Genomic DNA, 12,785 nt, shown 5'->3' with positions numbered 1-12,785 from the left:
GCTGAAGAAGAGAGGCAGAGCTGGACTTTGTCTTCTGCCGGGAAGTCAAGGAGCAGGTGATGGAGGAGAGATGCAGTGAGAAATGGGAGGCGGGTACCAGGTGAAAGAAGGGTGAGGGAGTCCCTACCCGCGAATGAAGGAAACTAAGGAAAATGTTACTGCTTCTCCGCTGTTTTTTGGCAATTAAAACGCTATTGCACTAAGCTGAAGGGTTGGAAAAATTCTACCATGCTTAAAAAATGACACGAAACCTTTTAAACATCCTCCCCGTTTCCAGTTCTGGCTGCACGCCGCGTCCTGGCCCCTTCTCCTACAGCCGGGAGGTGTGAAGGCAGCCGGACAGCGAGCGGGATTTGATGAGAGAAAACTCACAGCACTACTAAATCCTTCACTAAGTCTCCTTTTTTTTCTTTTTTTTAGGATGTCACTAAAGATTTCATAACCGAAATGTGCTTAATGAAATTCCAGATATATATCCTCTTAAAATGACATCCTTTGGAAGCAACTGTTTTTAAGGCAGGAGCCTGCTGAAGTATTAAAAACCTGCCCACCCGAGGAAGGCCGCAAACCTCAGGAAGAGATTTATCTCCACGCATTGCAATAACGGAGTTGCCGCACGCATCTGAATCTCCCAGACTCACGTCAGTGCCAGAGAGACTGGGTACTTTTAGGGTAATGAAATAATCCAGCGCAAACGGGTGTTTGTCTGGAGCACGTGGCAGAGCGGCGGGCTGGACGCAGCTGCCCGTGCGGGGGCTCTCGGGCCGTGGGGTCTCCTCGCGGGACCTGCCGGAGCTGGTGCTGGAGAATTAGCATCCTAAGCATGGATCCAATGCCGAGAGAGGTATATAATCTTTAAAAATGATCCCAGTTTGAGAGAAATGCTCCAGACAGATTTCATAGAAGAAATGCTGGAGCAGGCAGCTATGTGAGCATTAATATCTGACGTTCTCCGTGAAAACAGACTAATACACCCCTTTTTATGGGAACGGTGTCTAATATGCAGACGTACATCAGGTGGATGGAGACCACTCAATTCCCATTGCAGCATATCACAGTGCAGGAAGGGTGGGCGTTTTACTGCGGACATTATATTTAACTATGGACATTTCATCAGCGACATCTGGTTGTGTCACGTCTCGTTGCACACATGTAACTCAAGTTTTCTGGCACCTCTCTTTCACTGGACATTTCCTCCATGCTGTTCCATAAGGCATGTTCTGAGGCTGCGGTTTACAGCCTCTCTCTCCAGATCCCACATATATTCAACAGGGAAGGAAAAGGAGGAGAGAAGTCACTGTTAAATGAGACATCACGCCAGGAGATATAATGCTGCCAGATGTTGCAAACGAAATGGCTCATGACAAATGGGTTACGGCAAGTCGACGTGAGAGCTGATATGTGGTATTATCCTGCACGCAGCGAGTATGTTCTCGCCAGCACACCATTTTAGCCCGGATCTTGATCATATTAAACTGCATGAACCAGCTTAACACGGCGGGCGCCAGGTTCACACGCCAAAACGCATCACTGCGCGTTGTGACGGTGCTGACGATGGAGGTGAACGTGCCACTCGCTCCCATCAACAAGAGCCACCTCCAAGCACAGGGAGGACAGGAGGGCTCTCAGGCCCGTCCTTGCAGGTGGCACAGGTTTAGGACACAGAGGTTGGGCTGAAATTCCTGCATCCGTGCCCCGGGCTCTACCTCCCAGGCGGCCGTGCAGCTCTAATCGGCAGGGATTGTGCTTTCTAGTAGAGAAAGAGAAGGTTGCACGAGTCTTCATTTTAAACCAAGCACTACACGTGTCCAATTTGAGAGAGACCAATAGAGCTTTTTTTTTTTAATGTTCCTTTTTTTGTGTGACAGAAAATTGAAATCTGTAATGAAACTATTGTTCCCAATTTTTAAATGCACTGGTCTTTGGCAATTTTAAACTCCGAGGTCTGAAAAATTCATTACAACTAACTTCCATCAAGGGTGTTCCTGAAACTAAAATTACTTAATCAACTCAATTTAGCTTCTTGTGTAGACCTAATTCAGAAAAACTTTATCTTCTTGAATTGTTATTGCAATTAATTTCCCCCCTTCTTTTTCTGCAGCAGACGACATTTCAGTAATTAGATATTTCATAAAAATGAGTTATTCATTCAGGGTAGCTTCACTTTTATATTTGATTAATCATATTACCATTGAGGTCTGGGGTTTGTCTCCAAGGAAAGTTTAATGACCTCATTTTAATCCTTCTTTTAACCATCAGGCAGGTATCAATGAAGAGAAATAAAATTATGTTCTTTCTTCTTTCTTTCGCAATCTCAAGATTACATTTGATGTTTTTTTGTGTGACTGACCCATTTACAAAGAACAATCTAGCTGATTCCAATTAGATACAGGACAGAATCAGGCTAAGCAGAGCCTTGAACTACGCCTTAACAACTAATGCTCAGTGTAATGGAGAGGAACCAGAGCTGTTTCACCAAATGGCAGCTGGTTTAAAACACTGTAGATGATTAATTTGGTGATAATTTGAAAATGAATGTACTGAAAGGAAATAAACAAAACAAAAGCCACTGTAAATTTAGCTTTTGATTAATGGGATCTATTAGTAAGAGACTTCTATCAAGTAGAGCATTTGTTCTTTTAATAAACATATACACGCATGCACAAGCAATGGAGTAATTCACAGAACTACAACTTATTTCGGAGCAGTGATTTGTATTCTTCTGATGGCTGTTTGCATTATATCAGTGTCTATCTCTGCTTTGTATCCACCTATGTAGGTATCTAACTTTGCATATAGCTATTTGTACATCTTTGTATCTACCTATCCAACCTGTGGTCCTGACCAGCACACCAAATAGTCTTGGAGGTATTTCATCCTTTCCGCCATAGACTACACTGGCGTAAAGACTAAATAGAAAGAAGAGCTGATGCTCTTTTCATTAAGACATGGAGAATAATTTTTTCTCATAAACTGAGAAATGACTTTTATTTAGATGAAAGCGCTGACAAACTAGAGTGCAAAAGTCGAGCACCTACAAGACAGTATGAACCATGTCTTGCTTTCCATCAGATTGCATTCAAAGGGCCTCCAGAGATGCTGTGCCTAGGAAGAGCCCCGCTGCTCACAAGTGACGTTGGTCAACAAGTAAGGTATGTGGGCACCACCAAAACCTCTAACCTTGGCTCCTGATGGCCTTGAACCCGCAGACGGTTTATTATTTCTAGCAGCTTGAGTTTGCACACCTCCATAAATCTGCTCAGGAGCGAGGCCGGGAGGTGTTGCCAGGACAAGCTAATTGGTCTCCTGAACTATTCAAAGGGGCAGTGCTAAGCCATAAAACCTGCGCCCAGCATTGGGCCTCTCACTCATTCCTCATCAGACTCCAAACCGTGGGGGCTTCACATGTCCGAGGCTTCACTGGATGGACTTAGCATCTAGGTAGAGATCCAGATTCAGCTGCACCCTTCCCTCTCCCACACAGGCCAGTTTGATTCCAAAGACAGATCAAGATGTGAATATTTTCCATCAAGATGTAAATAGCATGCTAACAAAGGCTGATCTGCTTGCCTGTGGCAGCAAAGCCACCTGGCATTAGCGTGGAGAGTCCTAGGCAAGGCTGAGACAAGAAGGGAAGAAAACACATTTTTTGCACTTGTGCTCTCTCCATTACTGCTACTTCTTGAGCTAACATCCTTATTCTAACTCATTGCTTATGACAGAGGTTTTCATCAGGACCTGCAAAATATAATGAAAGGCGGAAAGCCCATTTCAATTTATAAACAATGAATCCTTATTTAGGAAAACTAAACTGATTTGCAGTCTTTAGACTTCACTGACTGTATATTTAATTGGAATGCACACAGAATTAGGTAGACGCTCATTTACCCAAACGCTACTGGGCATATTGGATTCACTTGAATATAATAATTTATCTAGGTTAGAAGGTGACAGCTCTATAACAGTCCAAGCTTTACTGTGCAGTTTGGTTCAGCTTCATTTTGACTGGAAAATGAGCAAGAGAGCACAATCACCTGGGATTTTCCATGAAGGCACAATTGATTTCTAACACTAAATCCTGTCTGCAGAACTGCACAGAACTCCTGGGTGTGTTTTTAGCAGTGGAACAACGCAGTCCTGTAAATTTTCTCACTCTGGTATGAAGGCTTTCCCCTTGCCAGCTCTGACCTGCGCTGGCCACCTCGATTTCCAGCTCTTGTGACAACTGCCTCTAAGTTATGCCATGGGCATTTCAGCGATTTTAAACCACTACGGAGCCCAGGTTAATCGATACTCAAATGTCACTCCAGACTCTTTGAACGGGCGGGTATAATGATGGGGACGGTGCTCTGTGAATGGGCAAAGGGACTATTGCACAACTACGTATGTGGCTTTAGTCTACATGCTAGACAGTGCCCAAGGTTTAAGCCCTTGGCCTTTTCCAGCTTTGGACACCTGCCCAGACTCCAAAAGGTAGTAAATCATTTCCAATGATTTTTCTCAGATCAGCTGGGTTAAGAGCTCTCTTTGGGACACTCCTTGATAGGCATCCTGGTCTGTGGGAATCTATTAAGGTCCTATTCCTGGCGGATTCTCCCTTCACTGCCTAAGATCAATTTGTAAAACACTAGCACGCATGTAAAAGGGATTTCTCATAACGCTCACATGTACTGAATGCTTCTTGATACATCTGGCTGCTAATGTGCTTAGGAAACCCCAAACCACTAGCGAGCTTGCTTGGTTTCCGGTTTTGGCTTCCTATGACCATTAAAGACCACCTCATAAAATAAGGCCTATTTACATTTTTGCATCGTAATCATTTCAAAGTCACTATTTGCCAGTCTGAATGAAAAGCTGAGGGTTTTTCCTGACATTTGCTATTGCTGAACTCACTGGTAAAAACACAGCTCAGCAGGATTCGACTCAGGCAGTTAGAGGCCAGGTGAAGCATTCACCGAAATCCTTGCTACTTGCAAAAAAGTCACCGTATTTTCACAGCTCAAGTGAGTAATTTCTGCAACGTTGGGAAGTGTTGCTCTTTCACTGGCTGATGCACAGCTGTCTCTTGTCCTCAAATACTGTTAGCATGAGAACAAATACAGAGTAAGGAATAAAAGTTTGGCTTATGCTTGCTTGCTTGCTTTTGCAGCATTTTGAAAAGCTTGCAGAGTAAGTAGACTAAAGGAACTGTAGGCTGCGGCTGGGAAAAAGGCAACTATGAACCCCCCTGAATGTTAGTTCTCCTGTTCAAGACAACAGCAACCTCATCTGGATTACTATATGCAATTCTGGTCAAAAGGAAGAAATTTGAACAGAGGCTGCTGCGCAGCGGGGTTACTGAGATGACTAAGGGAACAGCAACCTGTAATAGAAATAGTGGTTGGAGGAGCTCAGCTTGTTTATCTTCACCAAATGGTGTGCGCTGCTGTATCAGGGTGGAACTGGGAAAGCAAACGGGAGGGAAGCATCAAAATGGGAGAAGGAAGACCTGTTAATGGAAAAGGACACTGTTCGCAGGCTAGAGATGCCCTGAGAGCCGGTTTCGCGTGCAGGTTTCAAAGCACTTTTCAGAGCGGGCTCGTTAGCGTTATCCACAGCACGCTGAGGAGCCCAAAGAGCCGAACAGACAAAGGTTGGAAATTTTTGGCAGTGCAGTGCCCAAAACAAAAGCCATTTTACCCGGGGGGTTGTGGCTGGGTCATTGCGCTGCCGAAGCCCCGAGCCCCCTCCCCACCCCGCAGAGGGCCGTTCCCGACCGCTTCAGCCAGCTGAGAGCCCCGTGCCCAACTCAGCGCCTCGGAGCAGCCTGCTGCGATTCGGAGCCACCAGGATTAATTAAATAGCCCCATTAAAAACTGGCCAGAACGGCTTTGCCTGATGAACTCTCAAAAAGTGCTTGCTCCTCCACCAAACGGCTCAGCGCGCTTTGCATCCAGAGCAGCCTCAACGAGCAAGAGGTCTTCTCCTAGAATAAGAGCATCTAGCTGTGCTTAGGTTGTCCTGCAGCAGCGGTTGTGCTTGGAGTTCACAGCCAGCCCTTTGCCAGATGCCCCTTCCCAAGGGAGCAAGACGAAACACCTCCCGGGCACCGCAAGCTGGGCAGGGGGCCTGAGCCAGCTTCCTCTCCTGAGCACCCAGGCCGGAGGGTCCGGTCTAGACCTTTGAAGCTGCTCCGAACGGGAGTCAGGGCCGCGATCAGCGGAGAGGCAGCACGGCAGCAAAGGGAAATGGTCCTCGAGCTGTCTCTTTAAAATATGCTCCACTGGATTCAGCCTCGGAAGAGGAGATTCTCAAAGCTGTGCCAAAGGGCAAATTTTAAAGTAGCTTTAAATAAGACCTCCTAAGGCTCAGGAGCTTAAAGAACTTGAATAGCTCAGTTTTCTTTTTTTCCCTTTTCTTTCATTTTTTTTAAAGGAAAGGTTGATTGCCAGGCAGGTTTTCCCAAGAACCCACAAGCTCAACTAATCATGAGCACTTCAGTCCTCTGAAATAATATTTCCCTTGCATGGGCTACTATAAAAACAAGTTCTGCACAGTAGGCAAATTTAAAATAACTTTTAATTAACATTTAAGACACAGAAGTCTGATCATGCAAATTCATCTGCGTCTCCTCTCTGTGCCTGATTGTTCCTGATTGAATACGATAAAAATAGACTTTATATGAGTCAAGTGTAGGCATGGATTTCTTTTACTTCTCCTCCCCTCTGATTATGCATTTCCTTAGATAAAGTGGAAACCCTTGGATGGCTATTAACAGTGCCATGGGTCAGACTGGAAAGGGCATCCTGCTCGAGAGGAGCTAAAGATTGCACTGGAATTAAAGGTAGCTCTTTGGTGAGCAAAGCAGCACCTCCACCTTGCCCAAAGCCCCACCTGAGACTACCCAGCTTTGTTCTGTCCCAGCTGACTTCTAATCTCTGAAACACCGATATTAATTTTGGCGTGCTCCTCTCTATCTGAGGTGAGCATCTGGACAGAGGCTCAGCGACAGATCTATATTAATATGGAAAAACTGCAACTCGTCTGCGCACAGCAGATAAACATTTGAAGGCAGGCAGAGGAATTATCCCATAATTAAGAAATGTCGGAGGACACGACCCTGTTATGAGTAACAGGGACTTTGGGTAACTGAGGGCACTCTGATATACAGTGCTGATTTCAGTATCTTGTAACAGTCTTCGAGCCAGTTTCCTAGTAAAACTTCCTATAAAACTTTTGTAAAACAGTCCAGTAAAACTCCATGGTTTTATACCAGCCGATGGGGCTTGCTCAGTCCCTTAGGCAGCCAGGAGAGCGTTCCCTAGGTCATGGTCCCACACTAAATCATCAAAATTGCCCCAAATAGCTGTCTGTGATGGTGACAGTGTTTCACAGGCTGCTTCACTCCTCCTGTGTAGATGGGCTTGTTTCCCGCTCGGATGCAGCATCTCCCAGGACGTTTCGCCACTGTTGGCTGCTCTCTGATGCTTCCCAGCACCACTGAATAGCGGAGCAGATGGAGGGGACATCCCCAGTGCGAAAACCAGAGCTGGGAGGGCTGGAGGAGGTCACCGCATCCTTGCCGTGCCCCAGAGCCGCTGAGTTTGATGCAGAAAATCCCAACCTGATCATGGCTCTCCACGGATGGAGACTGTGCAGTGATTGGACTTAAAGCCGACTTTAGCTGAAAACTCTGTTTCCTCTAGAGACTGTGATTTTTTTTTTAATATAATTTCAGAATCCTTTGTATGAGAAGGCAGAGTTTCTTCTTCCCCTGTTATTGTACAGGATCGTTCCCCGGGCTTTCAAGTGATGTACTAAAGAATATGAAAAACATATCGATCCACTTTCATGTTAGCAAACAACCATTTCTGAGTTTTATCAGAGTACCTTCAGTTGGTACATTTAAGGATCTTCCATGTGCTTTTATTGCTCCTTTTTCATTTCTCATCTAGCACTAAATTTTTATCACAGCACATCTGATACCTTGGATGCTCGTTAACCAAAATATCTTCACAGGTCATCCACTGCCCTTGATGGGCAATTTTGGCACTCATCTGCCTTTGTGTGAGCTTTTATTTGGTCCACGCACGCAGTCTCGTCGGCCTCACGAACGAATGGGGCACCTGACTACCGAGATGGTCTGACGTTATCGTCCATCCCAGTGCTGTTTTTCCTCTCCTGTCCAGTTGTTAACTTTTACACAGTAACGTTAATTCCTGCTGCTCGATACATGAGCTGTGACACCAGCATGGTGCAGTGTCCTCCTGAGCTGCATTTATACCCAGAAACTATTAAGTCTAAAACCACCTTGGCTGAATGACAGGTAATTTAGGCACACTATAGGATGTGCCTCTGTATGTTCCTGTGCTTGAATATAGTTCCTTTCATCTGGCAACTTTCCAAGAGCAAACCACTCTTTCAGTTATTCAGCCTACTTTGTTTTTACAACAGAATTTCAATACAGAAGTATTTTAAATAACAATACACTGCATCCCTCCAACAGTCCCTAGTCTTAAAAGAGATCCTTCGCCTTCTTACCCTCCGAGGTGCTGTGGCTTTCCTGGAAAGATTTTTTTGCTATTTTCTAAAGGTGTTAAAATGCAGACCAGACTATTTGGGGACAGCAAGGAGATTCAGTTTAGTTTTAAAGAGACTGATTAGCCTGATGCTGTTCGCTATGCCAGTCACAGGAAAAACTATATTATTTCATTCATACTCACGTAAAATTGCATCTTGGCTATACCTGGGAGTATATCAAAGATACTTGTTTCCATAGAACCAGAAAATAATACCGGAAAATGTCCTTGAGTTTCAAATCTTTAAAGTCCCATCTGCTACTATATAAAGCCCTTTGGCCCTTGCAAAAATCCTTCTCCAGTGATTGAAATTAGAGAAATAATGGAAAACATCAACCCTGTTTAGAGGAAGAGCAGCATTTTCTGATCCATTTAACACAATTCTGTGGGTAATCGTCTTGGTGGGCTTTACTCCTTCTAGGTCTGACACATGCCGAGACATTAAATACTAAGAATTCACCTGAAAGCAAATCTGCATGATCCCACCTTTCATCAGATTCAGCTTTGGAAAATGTTTGCGAAAGATTTAAAAATATACCACCACCAGACAGGCGTCACAACCCGCAGAAGGCCCCGAGGGGAGCGTGTGCCTAACCCCAACGCGGCCAACGCTGCTACCTCCAACCTCCCCTGCCAGCTCCATCTGGAGACGAGGACCAGGCAACCTGGGTCACCCTGAAGAACCTGTGCTTAAATGACGTGGCCACTAGATGTCATTACTTTTTCACGCACATGAAGGCTAAAGAAGCATCTACCTGGCAGAATACGGGTCCCCCAGATATGGGGCACATATATGGACTGCTGTGGGAGAACGTGTCATGGCTTGAGGGACAGAAACCTGTATTAGACCAGCCACTACAAAATTTTCAAGACAGAGGGTTACCCCGTGCTGGCAGGAGAAAGGACCATATGGATCAAAACTCCTATCAGATTTTTATGGCTCTCCAGAACTGCGTGTGTCATACTTTTGGAGATATTTAACGACAGCTTCAGAACGCAAAGCTCAGTGCACGCACTGTCACAGATACGAAGCACACGTGCTGTCGTACAATACAAGCTAAACCCTTTGGAAGAGCAACACAGACGGCGGGCACTGAGGCCCAGATCTGCAAAAGTGTTAGATGCCCAATTCTCTCAGATTTGAGATGAATTTAGTGCCTCCCTCTTTTTTGAGGGTCTAGATCCAAGGTGCTGGCACTGCTCAGGAGCCAGCGTATCCGAGACAGAGCCCTGGGCCCCGATGGCATGGGGAAGGACCCAGACCCCGCAGTGGGCACGGGGCTGATCTGACCCACGGGGGCATAAGTTGGGCTTTCAGTGAGTGCCTTGAGTTCTGCTGAATATTCTTGGATGGGAAGGGTATAACCAAGGGGAAATCTGGCACTACAGGAAAAAATATTTCTATATCCTATAAGATGGAATGAAAATTCAGAATAACATAAGTAATATATTTCTGAAAGGATATTCAGTGACATGAACATAATGCAACTTAAATTTCTGTAGTTTTAGAGGTTTGGTAACAGTTTTAAATACATCATTTCCCTTTCCTTGTTAACCTTTATATAAGTATGGACTGTGGATATACAATGATTTATCATTTATCAGCATATAGATCCCATACTCTTTTGTGGTTTCTAAAGCTACTATTCACTTTTAGGATGCTCTACCTCTATGGATTATGATGGCTGCAAAGAAACAGACCACATCATTTCACCTTCTGTCTTTTCATTATCATCTTAATCAGCTCAAGAGTTTGCCATTTGTAATCTCTCCATTTTTTCCCCTTCTTCCCCAATGATAAAGACTTGGAACGCATGAGAATGGAAGAGAGAAATATTGTACTCATATAAGAAAGATCTTAAACTGATTAAAAACAGATGTACTGAAGTATGCCTACACATTTACTGCCGGCGCACAGAAATACATCTGTTATAGTTATCAGTGAAATATAAATTTTACCGGATAGCCATTACCATTTAGAGTATTTACTGCTTCTTTGAAATTGTATCCAAGCTACTAAACCCAAAAAATCTCTTACTGCTCAGGATTTCACTCATAAGTAATAATAACTCTGATACATCTACAACCAACTGCTGTGAAACAACTGTATCCTCCTTGGTGCAATCAGACATCGTCTGTTTGCCACATTATTTTAGCTCCTTTAGTAGCTCAGGGAAATTGGTCACCACATAGTTTTGTTAGTTCATGAATCATTTTTCTTTTTCTTTTTCCCTTTTTTTTCCTGAAAGTCCTATTTATCAAGTTCCTGCTGCCGGCCAAACCGGCAAAGAGAGACGAAGGATCTAAACCCCCGTGCACTGCAAACACCTCGCGTGTCCGCGCGCCGCCGGGCTGATGCATCCATGCTTACAGTGCTGGTAGTGAATTCGGGCGGGTTGTCGTTCACGTCCGTCACCGTAATGATTGCAGTTGCCGTGTTTGAGAGACCATAGTTAAGATTTCCTTCCATATCTGTGGCTTGAACGATGACTATATACTGCTGAACTTTCTGGAAAAAAAGAGAAACAAAAACGCATCCTGTAAAAAGCCTTGGTTTATTACCCTTTATACAAGGGCAATCTTAAGGCAGACTAAGAAGTTATTTGGATTCAAAGTGTTAATGGCAAAGAGAGATAAATTTTTTATAACATACTTTTGAAGGCATTTTTGCACAGACTGGTGGTATCACCTGTTTTATAAGAAAGTAAAATCTTATAGGCAAAATCTTTGGTTGAAGCAGACTTTCTAGCTAAGTTTTAAGCATTTTTAGCAACATTAGTTTCTGTCTTCCAAAAACAGGTAAAAATTTGACTAATTTGTTTTCACTGAAAACATCACCAAAAGCATTGCATTCAAAAATTGCCAGCAATGAAGCCTAGTGGCCTTCCAGCTAGCTCTGCTCACACAGTTTGATACCCACAAAGCATTTTGATACTTCTAATACTCCCCATGTTTCAATCCTGCTAAATAAGAAGTGAAGTAAGTCCAGCACAAAAAAAGATGTCAATATAATAGACAAAAGCTCAGCTGAACTATTTTAAATTTCTGAATGTCCCAAACAACTTGGCTATCAAAGAAAAAGTCTTACAGAGCAAGACAAAACATCAGACATTGAAGTTCTTATAAAAGACACTTATGCTGTATGTCAATGCAGCTGGAAAATAAATTTGAATAAAATAAAATAGGAGAGAGCAACATCTCAGCTTGCATGTGTGTAAATCTCCCTGGGATGCCTCTCTACTTATGAATATCTGCCTGAGCTGAGAAAAGCTCCTAATCTTTAAAACTGGCCTCAACCATAAATTTTCATTTGGATCTGCAGAATTTACTATTGATGTCTACACGCATCATGCTAATAGTATACAAAGCACTTTATAGGCAGGTGGGAAAGCACAGCTCCCGTCCTGAAATACATGCGGCCAAAGTGATCTGCAAAGAACCAAGGAGGGATCCAGCCAAAATCAGTCTGATTTAGGGCAAGGAAGAGCCAGAGAAGGAAGAGGAGGGCGGTGCGGGGGTTGCTTGGGAGGCTTCAGGTGCAATCATGGGAGTGAGCTGGTCTGCAGGGTCCATGCCAGGGACGTGGAAATAGAGGCAGAAATGTCATGCAGGAAAAGCTTGGTGCAAAGCCTGGTGGAGGGGTTAAACGGGAGCAAAGACTTCGGCGGAGATGCCGGCGTGCTACGTTGCATCCTGCATTTGGCATCCCGTTCAGACACCAGAGAACGGGCTGCTCTTTTCTTCTTCTGATGTTCATGTAGCTCCTCTGCCATTTCAAAATGTGACAATTAGGTCAATTAGGTCTCTTTCCCCTATATAAATATTCTCACAGTGCTGCGAGTAGTTTAATTCTTTCTGAGTTGCTGGAATAACACAGAGACCTGATTTTTAGCTTTATCTTCATTCCAGGACTTTTAATTGACAGATATTAGCCTGCTAAATGACACGGCATCACACATAAGGATCCATCAGTGCCTTGCAGCTGGGATATATTACAGAAATGCGCTTCCACTATGTCTCCTGTCACCTTGTACAGTAAAACACGAGAGAGAAAACTATTGTTCTCCCTTGTTTTTATCATACAAAAAGATACTATCCATTATTTGTAAAGCACGCAGAAATCGTAAGGCCGATGTGTCCTTATTAATGAATATAATCTCTATCTTGTATTCAGCTTTTCCTTCTTTCTCTCTTACAGGGGATTTAGGAGAGCGACATAAGTGTTTC

General features: G+C 44.0%; 1 protein-coding gene across 1 annotated transcript in view; it reads right to left on the bottom strand.

The window, feature by feature from the left end:
• The window catches only part of CDH4 (cadherin 4), a 460,217-nt gene that overhangs the window by 36,967 nt on the left and 410,465 nt on the right, over positions 1–12,785 (bottom strand). The window contains exon 8 of the mRNA XM_064521589.1: positions 10,930–11,067. Within this exon, the coding sequence (XP_064377659.1) occupies positions 10,930–11,067 (138 nt within the window). The remainder of the gene's footprint in view (positions 1–10,929; positions 11,068–12,785) is intronic.

Source organism: Dromaius novaehollandiae, chromosome 16 (genome assembly GCF_036370855.1).
Source record: "Dromaius novaehollandiae isolate bDroNov1 chromosome 16, bDroNov1.hap1, whole genome shotgun sequence".
Lineage (NCBI taxonomy): Eukaryota > Metazoa > Chordata > Aves > Casuariiformes > Dromaiidae > Dromaius > Dromaius novaehollandiae.
Note: the sequence above shows the minus strand (reverse complement) of the source record. Positions and strands in the feature narration are given on the sequence as shown.